At 44.4% G+C, this 24,717-nt stretch overlaps 1 protein-coding gene across 1 annotated transcript in view; it reads right to left on the reverse strand.

Moving 5' to 3' along the window:
- The window catches only part of TADA3 (transcriptional adaptor 3), a 141,591-nt gene that overhangs the window by 69,841 nt on the left and 47,033 nt on the right, over positions 1 to 24,717 (reverse strand). Inside the window, exons 3-5 of the mRNA XM_085624277.1 lie at positions 16,384 to 16,634; positions 11,586 to 11,691; positions 10,298 to 10,430 (exon numbers count right to left, since the gene is read on the reverse strand). Of these exons, the coding sequence (XP_085480403.1) occupies positions 10,298 to 10,430; positions 11,586 to 11,691; positions 16,384 to 16,634 (490 nt within the window). The remainder of the gene's footprint in view (positions 1 to 10,297; positions 10,431 to 11,585; positions 11,692 to 16,383; positions 16,635 to 24,717) is intronic.

Here is a 24,717-nt window from a genome sequence, read left to right on the forward strand (position 1 = left end):
GCTAAATCTTGAGGTCGTTGCTCACCTGTATACTTTGAATTGAAAACATTCCTTTGTATAACTATAGATTCAGGCGGTACCATTGACGTGTACGATTGGTTGATGCATTATATGATCATATATAGCCCGTTTTTAAACTCGGGTCACTTTTAAAATGCATGACTAAGTAAGACCGTGCATTTTGTGCAACGGGGACATTAGTGGAGATTTTAAGACTAAGCCATGCATCTAATTACCCTAAAACAGAATATAAAAGTCATTAGCTTTCCATCTTTCTGACTTCTGGTTCTTACATACAGTCCCCTATATTGTTGTTTTAGATCTACAAATATGTCCACGGAGACCGTTCCAGATTAGTTTTCAAGTACATCACTCCGTCTAACCACTGCCGCTAGTAGCAGGGTAAGAATCTTAAGTTACCTAAGGAACCACCACATCTTAGCTATCCGTACATTAAAATCGGACACATTGTCACAATCTCCTCTAATATGTATGATTTTCTGCCTCTACTACAGAGTCTTTCTGTCTCCCCTGTACTATTTTCGTATAAATTGGATTATCATTTTGTCCGGTACACATAAAATAAAGCCCTTGATTTTCCTAATTAAGGTAAATCCTTCAGTTATAAGTTTACATCATAACTATGAATTGCAATAGGTATCATCACAGAGTTAGTTACATTAGCTTACATATACCTATACAGGAGATGCAAACTTCATTGTGCTGACCTCTCCAAGATCAGCCGAAAATTCAGAATTTCACTGGATATAGTTCCAGATAGATATTTTAATCTATATAATAATACATCTACTCTGTGAAATTAGCTCTATTGGGTCCCACCTACTTCACAGGAATTTGATTATGCACACTTCTTCACATTCTGGTGTCATTTCAAGGCAGTATGTATTTTAATATCTGGTCTCTTACTATTCACATGGTTCACAACTCCTGGATCTCCTTTGTCTGTATTTACGTAGCCACATCCTCTGAGATATCCCTCATTTGTCTGTTACAACTTAATTGTTTATGCTTCGGTTTGGGTATTGAAACATAGTTTTGTTGTTGTATCTTATCATTGCAGTGTTTACTGAGACGGACTCCTGAAGAAGGCAATGCCGAAACTCACGTAGTGTTACCTACCGCCAGTTTCATAACTCTACGGTGTCAATAGCTCATACAAGACAGATGAGAATACTGTATAAAATGATTGATATGATAGACTTTAACAAATTAGAAACTTACATCTCAAAACATACATCAGTCTTGTATTTTTATTGTATCTTTCAAATCAAACACAACATCTATTGTATCTTTTCTCTTGACACTTGTATTGTACAAATATAATTTATGACGCAAATAAGCAATAATAATGACAAATGACTGCATTTAAAAACAAATAAGAAAATGTTTACATCATAAACATTATACATTAATGTTTATATATAATAAATTAATATCAAAAGTTTGGTACAATTGTTTAATTTGGTGTTTATCACGCACTTTGTGTTTTTTTGTCCAAACCAGCATTGTTTACCACTTTGCCTTAGGCTTGTTTTCTTCAATAGTCACCACAGTCATTCCAGTCTTTTGGAAAAGACAACACTTTTTATAGACTCTTTACAAGAATTTACACTCTATTACGCCTCCATGTACAGCTTGCATCTTATGAACGCTGGTCAACGGGAAGAGAGGTTTCTCACTTCATTTAAGAAACCCCATTTGGCCTATGACATGACAGAGGAGCCAGAGGTGGAAAGAACATTAGAGGAGATCCAAGGGACAACGGAGGCAATGTCGGCAGAGAAATCACCTGGAGCGGCCAGATTACCGTAGAGTTTTAGAAACTCAACGTGCCATGTTAATGGAGACAGATGAGACTGGATGGAACTTAAACAAAGAACTAATTGAGTAAGTTACTTACCTTTAATAACACCTTATCTGTTAAGACACCATCTAGCTGCAGATTCCTTACTTTTGAATATCTCCAGGCATCAGACTGGATCTTTTGAGCAGTGCCCCTGTGTGCCGGAAGGTAGCGTTGTTTGGCTCTGTGTCGGCATTATTCGCACCGGAAGTGACGTGCGCAATACCTATATGGGTGCCTATATGGGTGCCACCTTGGCAAGCTGACATCAGTTACTTTCGCGACTTTCCACACCAGGCGAGCAGAGCCACAAGGAGAAAAGACTAAGACCCTGACAAGGGTGTCCCTTACACCTGAACCAGTTAGCAGAGCGGGGAGGATGGGGAGGGGTGGGTGGAAGGTTAGTAAAGAATCTGCAGCTTGATACATTCTCTACTTGATAAGGTGTTACTGAAGGTTTCTAGAGAGGCAGATGTCCAGAAGAACGCCCCGATAACGCAGTGGTCTCAGCCTTGGCTCTGGTACAGTCAGCTTGCTAGCCTTCAGGGGGCTGTTTTTTGGCCAATACGTAGCAGATCTTAACGCGCAGGACAATGCATCAGGAGATGGCTCTCTTCGGTACAGTTTTCACTTTTTTTGCTCCCACATAGCTCACGAAGAGTTGATTGTTCACCTGGAACTCTCTTGTGCGGTCAAGGCAGAAAAACAATGCTCTTTTACGGTCCAGGTTCTGAATACTACTCTACTTTGGGGGGGATGAGGTGGAGCAAAGAAAGTAGGCAGGATGATTCTCCAGCCTGCATGATGAAATGGAGTCACGATCTTGGGAAGCAGGGAGGCACATGTTCGGAAAACCAGCTTGTCTGGATAAAAGGTGGTAGAAGGAGGGTGTGAAGTGAACGCCTGAGTCCAATGTTATGGGAGGCACACCATGACACGAATTTCTACCAACGGCAGTAATATATTGTAGGAAAGTGGGCTTCTGTTGCAGTAACCCCCTCATTTTTTGCCAGACTACTGATGCACTTTCACTTGATGTGCCCTGGGTCCCTTCCAATCAGGATCCCAGGGCCTGTGTTCTTTCCCAAAACTAAGCCACAGGTCAGCCCCTGGTAAATGGTACCACAGGTACCCAGGGCACTGTGACCAGGGAATACCTCTAAGGGCTGCAGCACTTATTGTGCCACCCTTAGAGGCCCTGTGCCATTACACTCATACACTGCCTTTACAGGCTGTGTGTTTGTTCTGCATCAAAAGTGAAGAGTCGACATGGCACACATCCCTGTGTGCCATGCCTACAACCCACTGCCCTGGCATAGATCAGCCACCCCTCTTGCTTGGTGCCCTATGCCAGTGGTGATGGAACAAGGGAATGAGCCCTGTACCCCTACAGTGTTCAAGTCCATTCTTAGACATTGTAAGTGCTGTGCTGCCATTAAGAGTATATGGTGCAGGGAGCTTGTCATTATGAAATCCACATCACCATAATGACTAAACTGAAAAGTTTGGTATCAAACTTCTCAGCACATTAAACAGGATTTAATGTAAAATGCACACAGAGGGCATCTTAGAGATGCCCCCTGAAAACTAACCTACCACTAGTGTCCAGTCTGAGTAGCTGCTTTCAGCTGCCGTCACCAGACATGTTTCCGGACCCCTCGGTCGAGAGCCTGCTGCTCTCTGGGGCCTGAAACAAAGCACATTCTATGACGAGATGCCAAGCCTCCTCCCCCAGGATGGGCAAGGTTCACGAAGGCGAAGCTTCAAAGGCGTGTCGCCTTTGTGAGCTTCCCCAAGCCACTTGCTGCTTTCAGCAACATGTCCCCACTGGTTCTGACCTCCACTTTGGGTGGGAGAACCGGCGGGAAAAACAAGTGAGGAAGGGAGGTGTGCTAAACTCTTCCAACTCCACACCTCAGTTGGGGGAGGCGAGGTGAAGCACAACTCTCAGTCCCCACCATCTTGCAGATGGGGGGGGACTCAGCCTACCAGGGACAGGCTCATGCCCCCCTCACACTGGAGGGTGGCATAATAGGTGGCGTACCCACCCCAGGGAAGGGACCCATTGCTTCCTCAAACAAGAAACTAGAAGAAGAAGAAGAAGAAGAAGGACCGAACAGCCGTGCAGCAGCTAACAAGAGGAAGACGCCCACTGACTTGGCCTCAGCCCTACCAGCCTGTCTCCTCCTCGAATCTGCTCCTGCAAAATCCCGGTGTGTCCTGCAGCCAGAAACATCAAAAACCACGGAGGACCTGCCTGCCTTCAAGAACAAAGACTTTGTCTCCCGTGAACACCGGATTTGTTCATCTGTAACCTCTGGCTCCAGCCGGACACCGGGAATCCGCCTCACTGCACGGCCCGAGCTCAAGTGTGCAAACACCACGAGGAGGTTACCCCAGCGATCCTGACCCAAGATTCGGCGACCCCTGACCTGCCTCAAGCCAACGCCTGCAGCCTAAATCCAGAAGGTCCCCCCAACTGTGACCAGGAGCTGGTAAGAAGATCCGACCCCAAAAGGCACCCCTGCACCCGACGCCCCACGGCCTTGTGTGCTCAAACCGACGGTGCCTAACCAACGCCTAACTTCCCAACCTACCTCTCGAAGGGGTGGTTGTAGGAGAGTAGGGTCCGCTTTCTATGTTCACCCCCACTTTTTGCTTTTGCTTTACTGGTTTTCGACTTAGATGTGGCTGTGGGCCTGCTAATCAGACCCACAGCCCTGCTGTTCTCTCTCTAAATTGATACTATGTACTTTAGGTGCATAACACATTTGGATAGGATCACCTTATTAGCCCCTGTACAGTGTACCTTAGGTACCCAGGGCATAGGTGTATCCTAGGCCTACCAGAGGCTGCAGCAATTATTATGCCACCCCTGGCCTGGCCTTCCATTATGACACAACTGGCTGATCACTCAGCTGGGACAAGGTCGTGTAATCACCCCTTGCTTAGGTGTAGTATTCCTATACCTATCTTATATATATAGACACGTGTACCTATCAGCCACTCCTATGGCAGGCCTTAACAATCCTGGAGGCAGAGTGCTTGGTAACATGTGAGATGGTGCTCTAGCATGAGCTGAGCCTGTCTGCAGCTTTCGGAACCATGTCCTTACAGCTGTTCTATGATATAGCCTACCATATACTCTTAAAGTGCCTTATAATCTTAAACGGTTATGGTAACTATGGTTTGGCTTTATCAAAACATGTGGTGTAAGGTGTCTAACACTTTGGAATAATACCCCCATCCCATTTCTGGGGATGAGGATATTATCCCTCCCTTCTAGAGGGAGAAGACATGTTGAAACCTACTTACCCGGTTAAAGTTAACCAGAGCCCCAGCATCACAAAATGGATGCTGCTGCCACGACACAAGTCTGACCTCCTGCTGCTGGGAGTGATCCCGGCACGGGAGGCTTGGACAATAGGTTTCCTGCCTTGGGAGGTGCGAGCACCACCCCAGACAGGCCTTAGTGTATTGGGGCAGGGAGGGATGAATGAAACGAGACACTGCCTGGGGCACACAAGGTGTCCCATGCATAGTCCAGTTCAAACCGGTGCTGGGGCACACCAGCCCCAGTCCTGGCGCGAAACTGGACAAAGGGAAGGGGGTGTAACCACCCCCCTCGCAGGTCCCTCCCATAAGGCGTGACCTAGCAGGCAACCCAGCCCCCCAGATTAGTATAAGAGTGGTAGCTGGGCCCGAGGAGATTAGATTATCCTGAACCTGCAACTTGAACAGAAACTCTGGACCTTCGACATTCGACGAAAGAAGAAGACTGAAGAATCTCCCTTGTGGCCAAGGAGTGGCTACCCTGTGCAAACAGGCACCATCAAGAGACTTACCCTTTGCTTTGCTGAAGTTCTACGAGGGACCGACTGCAGAGCCCGACCAAAGCCTTGACTTCCAGACTTCTCCGACCCTGATCCACATCCACAGCCGAGCTGAGATCCGTGGAGGCGACGAGAGACGTGGGACCGGCTACCTGGGAAAAGTGGCGAGTATCTTCCAGCGCAGCTTCTGAGGTACCCTCGAAGTTGTGCACCGGGGATTGAGAAGCCCCAACCCCAAGCACCATCTGCACCGAAGATCAGCCCCCCACGAGTCCTGCGTGGGGCCCTTCTGCATTTTCCTGCTTGCCGCGTCTGTCCGGTTGCTTGCCCGTTGGCTAGCGGCCTCTGTGATGACACACCTTGAAATCTTCATCGCTGGTTTGGCTCCTCCAGACTGGCTCCCGTTTCTCTGCAAAAGAGAAGCACCCTAGACCTTCCTGGTCTGCACCAGAAGCAAGTCCTCCATTCTTCGTGCGTTCCGCTTGCCAAGGCTTGGTGAGTCCTAGTTAGACTTCGACGCCGCCGACAGCAAGAGCCTTCGTGGGACAGCTCGCCTCCTGGTCCTGGTCGTCCTCGACGTCTCCTGGTACCCGTGGCTGCTGCGACAAGCTTCACCCTTCACCTGCAATCTTCACGACATCGCCTGGTTCCTTCCTGGTTCCACGTGGTCACTGGCTACTGACCTTGACTCTGTCCCTTCTGCTTGCAGGTACCCTTCCTTTTTGATCACGGCCTTGGGATCCACCGGACACTCTGCACTGACTGCCTGTCAGCAACTTTCCTTCAGGCATCCATAGAAGTCCACGACGAAACCCGACGCAAGTTCACACCTATGCACCCGCAGCCCGTGTGCTAGGTAACTTGGGTACTTCGGTGCTCACAAGGGTAGTGACTATCCTAGAGTCTAGTTTCCGAGTCTCGACTTTCTAGCTACTCCAGAAGTGTCCTAAAACTGCTTATTTCAGGACTGTACTATTTCTATCGATTATACGCATTACGCGTGAGTGTTTCCACTCTGCACCTGAATCCCGTGGGCCTCCCACTTCCTAACTGTTGGTAGTGTAGTGTAGCCCCAGCGATTCCCTAGGCCTAGGCCTATTCTATTTCCGTGTCAGTGGTCCTTATACCACTTCTTTAGTATATGGTTTGCGTGGCCTCTAGGGCCTAACTGTTTTACTTACCTGTGACTTAATGTATGCTTGAATAAGACTGTGTTGTACTTACCTCGAATCCCATAAAGAGTGCTGAGGGTTTGACTAGAATAAATACACTTTATTTTATATATATATCTGTTGTGGTGTCCTTTCATTTGGTATTCAAGGGATTATATATGGTATCACAGCTAGCTTCACATGCCATTCAGAGTTTAGCCTAAGACTGCTCTTGTCCATGCTACCACTAGGATAGCTGGTCTATAAGGTTGACTTTACAACCAATCACCATAAGGGTTGTTTGGACTGATATAAGGTGTACACTAGAACTAGTGACATCATACATCAGGCCAACTTCTCACAGTGGTCGCACCCAAAAGACCTTCGTCCCCAAGCCTGCGGTGCCTTTGCAAATTGGAGGTTCCTCATTGAAAACAACAGGGCGCCAGACGTCGAAACAGCACCCTGCTACCCTAGTGCCGCTGAGGGTGCTCCTTAGGAGCTACTTTGTTTCCCCATTTGGTCTGAGCTAAAGTCCAGGAGCTTTGCTCCCACAACCAAGTGGCCAGCTTGTCTGCAGCCACCAACCAGAGGTCCCCTATCCCCCATTGGATAACATTGGGCCTCAGCACTCCGCACCCGGCCGCCCTAGTGCCGCTGAGGGTGTAACTTGAGAGCATACTTGACCCTGGGGGACTCCTGAATCTAACCCCAGAACCTTAACTCCCACTACCAAATACTTACCTCAAAACCGATAACACTATTTTCCTCCGTAGAATAACATTGACTGTTTTTCTGTGAAAAATTTGTGTGGAGTTTGAAAACCTAAAGAAATTCTTTAAAATTGTACTGTTTAACAAAAAAGATGTTACCTACCTGTTTACAGGACGTGTCCGAAGTAGTATCCAGGTATACTACTCTGAGTAAGAAAAGTAACTTACCTGTAATCTTACTGAAAGTCCCATTCAAAGAATATGTACAGTATTCTGAAAAGCATTGCATTATCAGTAGGGCTCCCGGTTTTATGGTATTTATTTTTTTAACATTTCCGTCTGTATTTATCCATATTTATTTTTGGGTCTTTTTATCTGTATCTATCCACATTTATTTTTGTCGCAAACAAAAGAAGATGCTGCAGCTAGTATTTTTTCACATGTATTCAAATAGACACTGCACACTTGCACTCAGTTGTTAGGTTTATATATATTTCTATATATACATCAAATCAAGTAAACACAATATATTCATCTAAAAACTTTGCAAAAATAATTTCGAGAGAACATAGGCCTAAACAGACCTTGAGTAACTTGCATTTGGAAGACATTCCTGTGGGGCCTGTAGGGACCAGAGGGGAGGATAGAACGCGCTTATTGTAAACAGGCCTTTAAGTCCCGTTCTTATCTTGGTACATTTGCTGTGCATTCAAAGGCCGAGGTCAAATGTCGAGCTGTGTCTTTTTTTCTCATTGCAGAATAATTTTCGTGGGAGAACATTAATTCAAGGGTCTTGAGGTGTCGTTTCAGGAAATCATTTACCATCTCCAAAGTCAACACTGCTAAGAATATGGACTTCTTTTTTTAATTGGACAATGCTAAATTTGTCACCATGAAAAGAAGAAGTATCTTGCAAAGGAAGGTCTGTAAATTTCTGTTTTGAAGTCAGTTTTGGAAAGGAATGAGTGATTCGTGAGGACATTTTCAAATAAATTCCATCACAGCATGTGCTAGAGGAAATATTGACAACATCTTTTGCAACACTAAAACTGTGGTCAAAAACCTTTCTTCAGAAGTTTTAAATCTTGCCTCATGTCCGAGTAAACAAATGTTATACCACCCTATCTTCTGCACTCCTGATAGTCCCAATGGCATTCTGTGGCTTGCAGCAAAAGGTAATACTCAAAGCATCCGTCCGTTAAAAAAAATAGGAGCAGGGTATTTCTACCCATTGTCCATCAGGGAAGATACAAGCGCCCTGAGACCCTTGCGGGTGAGTAGTGCGCTATACAAGTATCAAATTTACAAATTTACAAGCACATATTCACCTTTGTAAATGTCTAAGAGCCCGATTTAGATCTTCGCGGTAATGGTCCAGCCGTCACTTTTTCAACGGATTCACTGCCTGTCAACTTGGCAGTCTGCCCACTCGATTTAGATGTTGGCGGGTCCGTGAACGAAAGAGCACCAGAGTCCCGCCGACTCGGCCAGGAATTCTCACCTGTGTCATTGGCGTGATAGCCAGAAGTGGCTTTCGGCAAGAGTCCAAACAAGATGACTGCTCACAATTTACCTTTCTGTCAAGGCAACTGTGGCGAGAAGACCTACTTACTTTCAAATGTTGGAATCCAAGGAAATGAGGCTAAAAAGAACCTTTTTTTTTTTTACTGTTTTCAACTCTCGTTTGCCAGCATAAACCCCATAGTCTAGGTCCCTTCTTTGCAGCTCCAACTCCACCAACACGCCAAATGACTCTGTTGTAGCCGGTATTTAAGGAGAACAACTTTTACAATTGTCTTACAATGAATCATGTGTTGACAATTGCTGAAGTCTCCTGTATTTTTTGCCTTGCTCTTACATACAATGCTTCCATATGTGTAAAACAGCAGCGTTCGTTTCCCAAATTATCAAGGTAAAATGAACACACCTGTATTGACACTTAAAAAAAATATTGTTTTTGTGGTGCTTGTGGGTGTGCTGCTTGTGGTGCCTGTGGGTGTGCATTCAATAGTGTGTGTATGTTGTTTGTGTGGCATGCAATATGCAACAAAAAGGGCATAACACATTATCTACATATGTTTTAAAGCCAAACACAACATTATGTGTGTGTTGCACAAAAATAAGAAGTACTTCTTTATCTCCCGTCCACCAGGGACTCACTCGGCCAGCAAACCGCTGCTACGACAACGCCAGCACAAAGGGGACATCCAAATAGGCTCGGCGCAATACCGCCGGCCTGACAGAGCCAGCACTCATCTAAATACAGCGCGTCAACTCGATGGAGTACTTGAAACCGCCGCCACGGAGGGACGCGAGTGTACCGCCAAGATCTAAATCAGGACCATAGCGCCTTGACTCAACAGAAGCACAAATCAGATACAAAGAGTCTAGTTTTTGAATAATGGGGCATCCGTCTTCGACAGTATCACTGCTTCCTCCAACATTACGGTTGAGTCACGTTTGGTCACTAAACACTGCACAAGATGGTCAACAACGCTCATCATAAACTTCAACTGCGTGGTTTTTAGAACACCAGATCTGCTCAAAAGGCACATACGTTTGTGGGAACAGCAGACTACTGTTCTGAAAGTGAAACAAGCATAGCAGAGAAAAGACCCACTAAGCATGACAAGCCTAGAGCAATTTTATAATACTGTAACAAGTTGTTAGTGTGGCCCCTCAGTCATAGTAAATACTGTTTAATCATTCAGTAGCGTATGTGCAGTAATCGTCTACCTTTTGTGTCCAGTTCAGTCAGAAGGCCCTTCTTCTTGTCAGCAGCTGCAGCAGCCCGGGCACCATCCTTCTGCTCTTCTAGCAGGTCTTCCTGAGCCCATCGCTGAGAGTAGTGCTTCCCAAGGGGAGGAATCTGAAGGGACATTCATAATCAGAAAGAATTAACTGTATATCCTGTACATCGCAAAGTGCATAGGGAACTGTGTAACTTTCATTTGCAATAACCCTGCAATATGGGATAATGGCAAAAATGCGATTACACAGAAAACTGAATGCGCAGGCAGACGAGGCCCATATGGTCTACACGCTGAGAGCCTACAAGGTATCCAGCTTTACCTTTGCTTGCCCAACACACACATCCCTGCCACTGCTGAAATTACAAGCACAGTCGAGCTGTGCCAATAATAATAATAAACACTTTTCTCTACTCTGAGTGGTTCCAAGGCCTGAGGACCCTTTGTGCATTGTGGAAACAAAACACGTTGCTTAGCCACAGACATCTTTGTGGTTAGAGCACAAGTCTGTTCTAGGACAGTCCCTGGGGTCTATAGTTAACGTGTTCTGTGGGCGACGGTCACTTCAGCTTTACCAGGGACAAATGCAGGAGATTAAGAACATATTTCCCATTTTATGTGCCTTTACAGTTTTGTACTGCAGAAACACCGAAATCGCATATTGAAAGGTGCGGTTTTATGTAAAAATGAAGAAAGAGGTGATTCTATGAAATAAAATATTTGCCTACGATCACACAATTTGAAACAGGTTTATGAGTCAAGCGCATTACAGTTAGGTCAAGTAGATTGTTCGAGTCACCAGACCTGCAGGCCTGGTGATATTTTAATGATTTTTCGAGGCCTGTGATTCTAGGGCACTTTGAGAGTGAAGAAGCATGCGTAGTCGTCACTTATGCTCAACTGCCCAGAGTATCTCAGGTGCAATGCTTAATAGAGATACTGCCATGAATCTTTTATGAAACGCAAAAATAAAGCTATGTCATGGTGCTTGAAATAAGTGTAGTCCACAGAGAGCCTAGCAGAGACACACAAGAGGATATGCAAGATCAAGCATACACAACCAATGGATAGAAACTCCAGAACTACATGAAATGGGTGCCCAGATTAATACTGCGCTTCAGTGCCATTCTAGTGTTGGACAGCACCATACAAATACTCATAATAAAACAAAGATGAAGAATTGTGAATATTCCCTTTGATGCTAGAGTTATTAATTTGCTGGGCAGCAGACAGTCACGCAGAGGTCTTTGGTTCCACCCTGGATAAACCCGTACCTTGTAGTGATCGGCTTCATCATCCGGGGGTTTCAGCAGTTCCTCCACAGCACGGACCTCCTCACAGGTTATATCAGCACAGTACGGCTCCACGGAGGCCCAAAACCTGAAAACAAAAACACTGGAAATTAATTCATCTAGCCAGAGTTCCGGCCCCACAAACTTAAAAATCAAAACAAAAAAAGAAGAAGAATGGGGAGATGAACCCAAAGACCTCTTTTACCAAAAACTGGATGGACACAATCAGCGGATTGACAGTGCTGATGGGTGAAATTATGAACTATAACAAGAGTCGACAATGCCAATACGTCCAGCTTTTAAATTAGAGTGTTCTAGTAACTGGTCAGTTTAGATACTCCTTCAGAGATCATACAGTGTTGGTCATCCATGCAGACCAACATGCATCCGCTCATCCACCAAGAGACTCATTCTTGCATTCAAGAAAAAAGAAGAAAAAAAAAAGACGGACAGGTGGGAGGTGGTTGAGGCCATGCAGATTCATGGTATGTATGTCTTGAGTGATTTAACATGAGAGGTTATAAGCAGTGCCTGATGAGGGCACAAGTTAAAGTTAGTTGACTAGACTATAAATAGTGAGTTCAGTAGTTTCTTTAACGTTAGTTCCGGTCTTATTTCAACACCTAAATATAAAAAACTTTCACTTAAATCTTTGTTTTTTCCAGTAAATATATACATTTATTGGGGAAAAAACAGTAGGTATCAATGTAACATTTAAAAAATAAATAATTAACCGGATGAAGTGGGTGGTAGAGCTGTATCATTGCAATGCATTCTGGATACTGTGGTCTGAGAACTATCATGGAATACATCAGTGACAATTACTTTTGGCTAATACCATAAGCAGGAATATTCCTGATCACTGGATCAACGTATTAATGAACGGAGACTCTCACCGAGTACCATAAGTATTTATGTGATTCTTGTGCACGCGCCTCTTGAACGCAATCATCATTACTGTGGTGGACCCTATCCCTCCGAAGTCCCTTTTCCGGGTTTATGCACTTTGTGTGTAAAGGAGAGCAACTGACTACTCTGCATTTACATATGAATAAGACCCAGAGGGGGTCGAAACGCGTCATGTTTGCTTATGAACTCTCGGCAATAAATAATATTCCGACAATCAGATGGTAGGCCAGTTGCATGCTGTTGGGTACAAGAGTGTGCTAATAACTTTGGTGCTTTGTAATGAACGTGTATGAAATTTAGCAGGCTCTTTGCACACTGACCCCAGTGCCCGAATCTCAGGTTTCATGCAGAAGGAGAAGGGGCGTGGCACTGTTTTACAGATCTGCATTGCACCTGGCAGACACATAGCCTGTTTAGCTTACTTGTGATATTTTGAGTTTCATGGAAACGCCAAGGGGTGGTTCAAAGCAGCAGTTCCCATTTTATCTCCCATAGCACTATTTAAACTCTTTGCTACAGAAATAAATCTAGATGGGAAATATAGCAATCTGAAATGAAAGAAAAAATGAGAAGTGCTGCTGCTTGATGTGGAGTAAATCCGTTCAGTAGTAGTCAAGAAATTAGGATTAAAATAACAAGTTAGTGGGTTTCAAAGCGAAAGACAGATATAGCGGGGCTGTCTGTGTGTGGACAGTCCTTGAACCCAAGTTTGCACACTCTGTGGCTCTACATTTAAAAATAAAAGCCCCATAGAACAAAGACGCTTTTAGCTCCCATTGTCCATTACGAGTACGCAGTACCAAAGCTTAGTCTATAAACCTGTTAAAATAAGATCCATAAACAGAATTCCTGGCCAGGTTACAGACCAGGCCTTACAGCCAACCCAATCTACTCATGTTTGAAGACTGTGCGCATCAGAGGGTGGCGGTCTGTGACAGGTTAGCAAATTAACACTTATGTGCCCTTATCCCCAGAACTCTGTCCCCTTGTTATTGGATTTGCATGGAACTCCTTGTAATAAAAGACAAGCTAAACATGCTACCGTTCTGCCAAATTTCATACTGGTCCATGATACGCTGCCAAAGATGCTATAAAGTTTTTTTTTCATAATCTTTATTTAATTTTGTGAAGAAAAACAACACATCCAACTACGAGGCTACAGGGGGTGGCATGTGCAGTTCTATCTTCTATCGGCATCTAGGATTGTGACCTTTAGGAGCTCCCCTCCGTCCCCACCCATGTCTATGCTTCAATGTGTAAACCAGGGACCCCACACCTTGCAGAAATTCCTGGAGCACCCTCTTGTCTTGTATGTGGCTCTCGCTGCGGCCATGTAGAGGTCCATTCCTATCTGCAATTCTCTCACGGTAGGTGGTTCAGGGGCACCCCAAAGCTTGGCGATATCTAGATTTGCCACCAATAGACAGATTACTAATAAGAAGTTTACTCCTGGGCACATCTACCTCTCTGGGTATTCCCAACAGTATGAATTTAAGCTCTATAGGTAGACTGACACCTAGTATATTGTTTAGTTCCTGCACTATTGCATTCCAGTAGAAGCTAATCTCTGGACAGGACCATATCGTGGGAAGGAATAACCCACTCGCAGCTCCACATCTCAGACAATTGTGGCTTGCGGCCCTACCAACTGTATGTAAATGGGCCCTGGCATAGTATGCTCTATGGAGAACCGTGAATGGAATACATCGTAAACGGGATCTAATAGCCACCCCTCTCTGGTGCATCAGGGCCGCCTCGCAGTCCGTGCTGTCCAATTCACCTACATCATCTTCCCACCTTGCCTTTCATTTCTGGGACATTATTGAGGATAATCTTGTAAGTTCAGGAGACTGACTTCTCAAACAGCTTCCCCTGGAGGAGCCTCCCTTCAGGTGGTGCATATTCTTGGAGTTCGTCTACCACTATCCTTCCCGCCTGCAAGGCATGTTACAGTTGTAGATATTTAAAATAGTGGGTGTTGTGTAATTGGTATTACCGTTGCAGGGAGATAAAGGGGATTAATGTGCCCCCTTTTATGAGATCCCTAGTTTGGAAATTCCAATTGTTCCATTGCCGAAAGCCCTTCAACTTTCCGATTTCCTTCCACCCCATTTCGTTAACCTTCCCACCTCTATCCACGCAGCTATAGTCATCTGGGTTGTACTCAGCAGGGTGTGTGACTCCCTACCCCCATATATGTAGGGTAAGAATGAGTAGGTCGGGAATTCTGTCCTCTCCAGCAAGTATGTTGGGTGATTCCCAGGAAAGGATTCCCAGGAAAGTATTCCCAGTCAATCACAATTAAGTGTGCTGCCCAATAGCAGACCCGAACATTAGGAAGATAAATACCCCCATTATATTGGTTCCCTGCAGTGTCCCTAGCGCCGCTCTCTGGTGTTTCCCATTCCACAGCTACATTCCAGTTTCACTATCAATTCTAATAAATATTTCTACTGGGATCTTATGATAGGTATTTTGAAGGATGTACAGCAAATTTCAGGAGCGTCACCATCTTGTACATGGCTGCTCGCCCAATTATCGTCAATGGTAACATTCTCCATCTTTCGACATCCCAATAAAATTCAGCAATAACTGTCCGAATATTATGGTCTAGGCTAGCTTCGATGTTAATCGGTCACATAAATACCCAAATATTTAAACCCCCTTCTGTCAATACGTAGCTGTCCAGGACAATCTTGGTCAACAAAGGGGCCAATTGCAGGGTATAGACCAGGCTTGTCCCAATTAATAAGAAAATAATCTTTGAACCCCGCTTCAACTTTTCCCCTTTGTCAGATCTTCCTAGATCCTGTGGTTTCAGCAGTAGGCTCAACTTGCTAATAGCCTATCAAATGTTAAGCTGATTTATTACCCAGCACTAAAATTATTTGCAAATGAGCATTTTTGGACCCAGTGCCCCAATTTAATGCTGCCACACCTTGATGGATTTGCACAAAACCAAATATCAAAAGAAAGCTGAACACGAAACAAAAAGACCTGGCAGAGTTCATTCAGATATTGGCTGAGGCATCAAAGTTATTGTCATATGAAAGATTTTTAACTCCCTCCCCAGTCTAACATTTACTCCTTTTGATTGATCTGCATAGAACTGGACACACCAAGAGAAAAACTAACATGCTAAAGAATTGCCTAGTTTCCTGAAGATTCATAAAACAGTATCACATTTACTGGCTATCCTCCCCCATTATCATAATGTCATCAATAAAAGCATCCTGTTTGTAAGATTTTCCTAACCTCCGACTGGTCTTCCCATTCAGTGGGCCCTTAAAACACTACCATCTGAGTTCTCAAAAACACTATCCTCTTCGCTTTGTCCCTTGCTACACCGTGTTGTTTGTGTCCCCAAATCTTGCATCTCAATATCACTTTCTCCTGTTCCCGTCACAGAAATCGGCTACAGGAAATCCTTCCTTATTCGCATTGGGACAACAAACTACACACCTCATCCTCTCTCTTCCATCGCCAAAGCTCTTCTCATTCACTGTTCAGGCGTCCACAGGTATTTGTTGAACTGTAGGTTTTTTGTCCCAAGAGCTGCTCCCTCTCCCATCTCCCACCTCATGGTCTCTTCCAGGCTCATCTACATGCCGCCAATACGTCTCATGGAATCCAAATGTTGCTTACTGATCCCGCAGCCATGGTCTGGATAGTCGTATTGTTCTCCCAGTCTGTTTCCTTTAACGCCATTCTTAGCCCCAATCTGCCCACTACAGTCTCGGACCAAAGGGTCCTTCTGATTCAGCAACTCAGGGCCACTTAACCACACACGTGGTTTGCTTCAGACATCCGTAGACACAAATCACCCACCTTTATTGCCCTTCATCCCAGCTTACCCTGTGCAATATCATACCTGTTGGGTGCTTCATTTTTTGGAACTCTGGGTGTATCAATTGGTTCTTCAGAAAATTCATAATCCTGGACCTTCGGTTGTAGGATTTTAGACTTCGGCCTGCCTGGACCTGGACCCGCTGCGTGGGCTCCCTTGCCTTCGATTTTGGGCTTTTTAGGTTTGGTATGTTTGATCGGTGAACCAAGTTCATGTTCCTTTCCCAACTTCAGGAAGCGCCTATCACCTTTCTTGTCCTGCCAATCGGTCAAAATCTATAGGGCAAAAAAAAAGAAGAAATTAAAACACAAGATTGAACAGCTGCATTCTTTATCACATTTAAAAATAATACACATTTTTTCCTGAAGCAGCTGACCAGTGCTACCAGAGGCAGAACAACCTTGTAAGGGTCAAAAATGTTCATGTCTTATTCCTAGGATTCTTCATTCTTATTTTAAATAACGATCCTACTCCCCTACAGAATTTTTATAAGATATGAAGCTGCTTTTAAATTTTTAATTTCAGCCCAAATTGAGTGAGCTTTAGAAATCATGAAGGTACATTTTTTAAAGGAAGAGGTATACTAGTAGAAAATAAAAATGTGTAAACTGTACAATTAATTTGTATCGCTGTTACTATTTTCCTAAAAAAGGTACTTTGGTTGAATGGATGCCAAGTGACATTGGAAGCAACACTGCGTTACTCTTAGATTGAGAGTGGCCTTTTCCATTTCAGCTTTTTCCCTCTTAGCAACATCCCCAGTTTGTCATTTGCCATTCCAATTGAGGATTACCTGACGACTCGTAGGAACACACTATACACATGACATGTAACAGAACATGTGAAGGGGACAAAAGCAGAATTTAGAAGTGTCATGTTATAACTAATGGTTCAGAGTGAAAAACAGCTTGACCTAAAGAAGCTGCAAAGTCTACATGTGGGCATTCAAAGGACTGCAGCACACCTTAGGTGGAGGGTCTGCTCATCAGCAGAAAAGCAACACAAGGACACGTTTTGTTGGTGACTGACGTCAGAGCATGGCTTGGAATAGCTGTCCACCCTGCCCCTGTTTTTGAACCGCCTTATGTTTGCCCCGGTTGGGTTTAGCAATCTGCAAGATATTCCCACCTATACGGTTGGGCGAAGAGGATATACCAGTTCCTTACCTGTATTAACAGATAAGTTCCTCGAGACTTGTTCTCTCTTCCCTATAGTGTGTGTACACGTTTGCCACGGCTTATGGGAGTGGAAGCAAGAAAACTGTGCCAGGATGACAATACATGGGTCTGCACATGACGCTGGCTCCCCTGCAGGTTTTCATGCACAGTTTAGGTGGCAACCCACGTACTCTCCGGTCTCTGGTCGCTGTAGTTGTCTGGTGGGAGTATCCTTACAAACAACGTCTGAGTTATTTTTGTTTGTTGTCATTGCACCCCATCTTGGCTTTCATTTATCTGCGGTCCAAGGAACGGACAGATGGTTTGATGCAGACCTTTGTTTTATGGTAGTTTCTGTTTTAGTGTCAGTTTACATTTATAATGGGAATTGCCCCTATTTAAACATGTGCTATTTGAATCTATTTATCAATCAGATACACTGTGAATACCACCAGCAGGGATTCCATAAATCAGAAAAAACCTACTCTCAACTGCATCTACTCTCACCCAGTGACGGAATAAGTCCTGCATCCCAAGGCTCATCCAGTTTCCAAATCCATTCACAGCGCTGAAGCTTTAGGTTTTGGACTGGCTCTCCGTTTCATTCTCCCCTCATTTCCAGACTAGTTTATTCCTCGTGCAACCCATGTATTGATTCACCCGCCAAAAGATCAGCTGTCTGTGGTTGCCCATTTGCTTGAAAAATAGGTTTTGCTGAACAGTTGTCCACATAGAGCGCATCTGTGAGATGTTACCTTTCCATAGGAGATTTTACACCGTGGAACGTTATATCGCAAGTAAAAACTTTGAGAGTAAGATTTCAGCACTTTTATTTCGTAGTGCTTCCATTTTATGGGTTCAAGTGACAAATTATATATATTTATATTTCTGAAGCAGCTGATCAGTGCTACCAGAGGCAGAACAACTTTGTAAGGGTCAAAATTTTCATGACGGACTGACAGACTGAGACAGACAGACTGAGACAGACTGAGACAGACAGACAGACTGAGACAGACAGACAGACAGACACACAGACACACACACACTTTCCACTGGAATAAGGGATGACGTAGTTGGGTGAAAATGTCTGTTAACACCCCATTTTAAATGTTAACAAGCATTGGCATAGCCAATAGGTCTCGCCTTTGGGACCTTATAAGTGTTTAGCCATGCAACAGTTGCATAACTAAATACTTATAAGGTCCCAAAAGCGAGACCTATTGACTATGCAAAGCGGCCGCGAAAGTGAAAGCAATCGCGGTAAAGTGTGGCGCGCGCGCCCGTGCACATGCACTGTAGCTCTAGGCTGGCCTGGTAGCACTTTTTGGAGCCCTCTCAATAAGTCTCGCCGGACAAGCGCATGCGCTGGGTCAGGTGGGACCTAAAAAGCACTGAAATTCACCAGTTAGTTACCTCAAGTGACTATAACTCAAGCCCTAAAGTAACTATAAGAAGATCTATCATCTTTGTCCAGAAATCACCAATACCTTCATTCAAACATGTATTTCACAAATTCACACAATACCATATTTAACAAGCATTTGCAATGCAATAGGACTAGCATTTGTCAAAGCAGCGGCAGCACTGCCTAGAGGACTGAGAATGAGGAATTACCACTGTGACCAGAGACACAGCTGCAGCACTGCCTAGGAGACTAAGAATGGGGAATTACCACTGTGACCAGAGACACAGCTGCAGCACTGACTAGGAGACTAAGAATGGGGAATTACCACTGTGACCAGAGACACAGCTGCAGCACTGACTGGAGCACTTAGAATGAAAGAATTACTGGCAGGATAAAAGAAGCAGCTGTAGCGCAGTGTAGAGGACTTACAGTGAGGAATTACTGATGAGACCAGAGAAGCAGCTAGCAGCATTGTCTAGAGGACTTAGAATGAGGAATTACTGATGGGACCAAAGAAACAGCTAGCAGCACTACCTAGGGGGCTAAGAAAAAGGAATTACCACTGGGACCAGAGAAGCAGCTGCAGCACTGCCTAGAGGAAAAAGAAAGAGAAATTAGCATAGGGAACAGAGACAAGGCTGCCTCATTTGTGACCAGATAAGGAACAAGATTTACAGCCCTGTTTAAAGAAACGGAGCAACGGAGGTCCGAGCGAGTGAAACCCAATTAATGCAAAAAACGATAGATTGAGTGAAAGGGAGCTAGAGAGTAAAGTCACATTTCTAACATTCTAACTTTGTGACTGCACAACTCGATCTTCAGTGACCCAGACTCTATAGATCGATAAGTGAAAGCTAAGGTGCAAACACACAAGAAACGGTGAGTGGGAGAGGAAAGCAGTAACACTGGTCAGCTGCTCGCATTTGTAAGATGTCCAGACACTAGGTAGGCAATAGGAAAGGAAAAAAACAGTGTGTGAACTGAACTGAAATGGACACAGGCAAAATGAGCCCTGTAACAGGGACACTTGCTATGGGAGGAACGACAGACCAAAAGGAGGGTCAAATGGGCACGATTTACCATTCAAAAGAAAGGAATTTAGAAAGGCACCCAGAACAACCAATGACAAGTGATGGGCCGGCTTGAAGCCATTACTGAATACACCTTGACTCGCAGAGCAGCATAAGCGCGCTGCTAGGCTGGACCTAATAAAAGTGATTGTTGGACTCCCTCTTCGATCTCTCCTTCTTCCTCCCTCTCTTTTCCTCACCAATCTTCTTCATGAAGAGCTTGGTCTTCATTTCCTTGAGTGCCTTCGGGTTCATGCTTTTACAGCATCCGCACTCCTCCATATCATGCTCCGAGGAAAGGCACCATAAACAATTCTGGTGAGGATCCGTAATCGACATCATGCCTCCACACTCCCTACAGGGCTTAAAGCCCGACTTCCTAGTCGAAGACATTGTCGAAGAAAAGAGAGATACACGACCAAACTACAAAGTAGCACTGGAGAAAAACCGTTGCGCGTCGAAGGCGCGGAAAAAAGGGAACTGACGTCATCACGCCGACGTGGGCTTCTTATGGCTCCGGTGACGTCGATCGGAGTCGCGTGCGGAGCCGGTGTATTATGACGTCGCCCACGTCGACGTGGAATGCTGGGGAAGAAAAGTTCCGTGGAATGCTGGCGCAGGGGATATTCACAAGGTGAGGAATCCACCGGCAGATGTATCCATCAGAAAAAATGTATTGTACAGTTTTAGAAGGTGCTTTAAAAAAATATGGCAAGTTCTCCTGAGGCCCTTAATTTAATGATCCAGGAGTCTTATTTTTTTAATTTAATTTTTTTAAGTTGCTGGTGGGCTGCTCCCTCCCTGCAGCCCCTCACAATATTAAACAAGCATTGGCATAGCCAATAGATCTCGCCTTTGGGGCCTTATGTGTTTAGCCAGAACTTTTAGCTATGTTGTAGGGCATTGTAGCTGCTGTGCATTATGTTGAAAAGTTATTAAAAAAAGCGTTAAGCATTTTTGTTACCTATATACAAATGAATACAACATTATATACAACTGAAAAACCTGATTAAAAAAGATTTTAACATAAAAAATGTCTTCTAGTTTTTTTGTACTTGCACTGCTGGCAACTGCTTCCTGGCTGTTCTCATGCTTGTTTGTTATATTTTTTTTTGTTATGAAGGAGCGGGACATAAATAACGGGGGAGTGGAGGTTGGAAAACAGTAATTTAATTAGAACACGAGCAGCGGACTGACACTAGGGGAGAATCAACAGATGCCCGATTCCAAGGGCAGACTGACGTGATGCTTAGGTGGTGGGCTGATGCAAAATGGTGGTGGTGAATGAGGTTTGGTGCTCAGGTGGCAACACTATATGGTGTGGATTGAAGGTACGTTGTGGATTGTGGAGTTGAAATATGTTGTTTGGTGTGTTATGCGGTGTGTATTGGAAATGTGTGTAGTTGAATTGAGTGGCCTGGAACTGTGGTGTTGAGTGAAATTATGCTTAGTGAAATTGTGTCATGGTGTGGAGTGCATTTATGTTGATTGGTGGTATGTGGTATAGAGTGCATTTATCTGGAGTGTATTTATGTTGCATTGAGTAGAGTGCAATTATGTGGCATGTAATTATGTGGCACAGTGGTATTATGTGTAGTGTATTTATGTTGCGTTGAGTAGAGAGTAATTATATGGCGTGTAACTGTCGTACTGAGTGGTATTTTTTGGAGTGTATTTATGTTGTATTGAGTAGAGTGTAATTATGTGACGTGTAATAATGTGGTACTGAGTGGTATTATGTTGAGTGTATTTATGTTGCATTGAGTAGAGTGAAATTATGTGGCTTGTAATTATGTGGTGCTGAGTGGTATGTGGGGTGTATTTATGTAGCATTGAGTAGTGTAATTATGTGGCTGTAACTATGTCACACTGACTGGTATTATGTGGAGTGCATTTAATTATGTGGCGTATAATTATGAGGCACAGTGTTATGTGGAGTGTATTTATGTTGCATTGAATAGAGTGTAATTGTGACGTGTGATTATGGGGTGCTGAGTGTTATTATGTGGAGTGTATTTATGTTGCATTGAGTAGAGTGTAATTATGTGACGTGTAATAATGTGGTACTGAGTGGTATTATGTTGAGTGTATTTATGTTGCATTGAGTAGAGTGTAATTATGTGGCTTGTAATTATGTGGTGCTGAGCGGTATGTGGGGTGTATTTATGTAGCATTGAGTAGTGTAATTATGTGGCTGTAACTATGTCACACTGACTGGTATTATGTGGAGTGCATTTAATTATGTGGCGTATAATTATGAGGCACAGTGTTATGTGGAGTGTATTTATGTTGCATTGAATAGAGTGTAATTGTGACGTGTGATTATGTGGTGCTGAGTGTTATTATGTGGAGTGTATTTATGTTGCATTGAGTAGAGTGTAATTATGTGGCGTGTAATTATGTGGCACTGAGTCGTATTATGGGAAGTGTATGTTGTATTCAGTAGAGTGTAATTATGTGGCGTGTAATTATGTATCACTGAGTGGTATTATTTGGAGTGTATGTTGTATTCAGTAGAGTGTAATTATGTGGCGTGTAATTATGTAGCACTGAGTGGTATTATTTGGAGTGTATGTTGCATTGAGTGCAGTGTAATTATGTAGCATATAATTATGTGGCACTGAGTGGTATTGTGTGGAGTGTATGTTGCACTCAGTAGAGTGTAATTATGTAGTGTGTAATTATGCGGCACTGAGTGGTATTTGGAGTGTATGTTGCATTGAGTGCAGTGTAATTATGTAGCATATAATTATGTGGCACAAAGCTTAGGCCTGCATGCCATAAGAGAGCGAAACATGTTCGCTGGCAGAAAGCATTCTATGAACTTTTGCAGAAGACATTTACCACAACAAAGAACCTGAACCTTTTCCTAACCAATGACATTCCTCCATGTTAAATCCACCACGTGCAGAATGCATCTTGGCTCTTGGACTGTAATGCTGTTTCAGGTGTGTTTTATCTATACGTGTCATTGGGCATTCTTTCTCCCATTACAATGGTAGAGCCGGCATCCCTCCATCGATTCACGCCAGGATTGGCTTATTCTGTTGACATTCTGCCAGTTGTTACGACGGCTGTTCACACCGAAAGGGAATAAAGGCAAAGCTGCCCAAAAATAGCTGGGGTTTTAGGTGAGTGGCAGCCATTGAAGTCGCGTTCTCTTTGCACCCTTCCTTTTCACACCCTACCCCACGCATGCGCGCCCTCACTAGAAACAGAATGTGGCAGCGACTCGAGGGCCCGGGTTAAATGAAAAGTGCTTTCGTGCGAGCTTCTTTGAGGCGAGGCTCTTTGCTAAAGTGCCTGTGTGAGTGACAGCTGCCAAGGGCCGGCTTGCTAGCCTTCTGTGTGTTCAGAGACATCGCCTCCTGCATCCTTCAGAGTGCAAGCACCGCCGAGTGGGAGACATCTATTAGAACCACAAGAGCTTTCCTCGGCGCGCGCATCCACATATGTATGAGGGGCAAAGGGCAAACATTTCCGTGTCATCCACACTCGCTTGCTACAAACAAAGGGGTTTTCATGTTCTGTTACATGTTTTATGCGGCAATGGCACTCGGCCCTGGCATATGAAACATCACTAGAAAAACGCATGCCACCCACAAGAAAGCCACCGGGAACTGGGAAATGAGGCAATTCTTAGGCACATGGGCACCTGCAGTATTGCCCTCATTCCATCATGGAGGTGGGCATGGTGCGGAAAGTTCGGCCCACGTGTAATCTCTAACTTTCCTGGCTGATCATCCGAGGTGTATGTGCAGCAGTGCTGTGATGCACACACGTTTGACAAACCAAAACGACCAACTCCACACGTTTTCTGCCCAGTGGATCACATATTTACAAGGTGGTTTACTAAGTTTTGTTACTGAAAGGATAATAATGAAAGTAACTGGCTGCAGTGATCAAATGTGTGAGATATCTTTCTTACATGGAAATTTCCGATAGTACTTTGTAATCGCAAACGTATATAACATTGACGATAGGAAGTTTGCAATTGTAGATATAACAAGATAACCAGCGCGACCAGCGCTGACCGCCATGTTTAAAATTAACGTGACCGCGAGACACGGGCGCGATAATTGGAAACAGATGGCGCTGCTACTCGCTCCCGAGCACCCTAGGCCAGGGGACAGAGAAGGCGGGACATGGACCAATTGCGTGCTGTCTTTCTTATAAAGATGCATGCAAAGGGCAATTGCGGGTGATAAAAAAAAAAAAAAAAACACACGCACGAGCGCGTGTTTAGAGTTTAAAAGCCCTTACTAAAAGCCTCACAGAGCAGCGCATGCGCGCTGGCTCAGGCAAGACCTAAAAACCACGTTTGGTGGTGCCCCTGCCTTTTCAAGGGACACTGCAAGCAAGAAAATATATTCTTCCAAAATGCCCTAGAAGATTAAGGCATGCTCTTTTCTAGGACCTGTGAACAATAAATGAGTGGCTCTGGTCACTTATTTATTATTCACTTTCTCCTCTTTTATTTTATTATTCGTGTGTGTCCCAATTCTACCCACTACAGGGGGAGCTGCAGGGCCCCAGCCGACTTCACAGCCAGCACCCACCGTGGAAGCCCACATTTTTTTAAGTGGGTGCCTTCCTGGAGCACCAATAGCTCAATTTTTAGTTTTTTGAGTAACCCCAACCCCAGCCAGCTTCCCTGGCGGGAAACATTCATTTTCAACATTTTGTGTGGGTGCTCCGTTCCCCATCCGGGGCACCCACAAGGCAC

The sequence above is a fragment of the Triturus cristatus genome, chromosome 9, assembly GCF_964204655.1.
Source record: "Triturus cristatus chromosome 9, aTriCri1.1, whole genome shotgun sequence".
NCBI classification, from domain to species: Eukaryota; Metazoa; Chordata; class Amphibia; order Caudata; family Salamandridae; genus Triturus; species Triturus cristatus.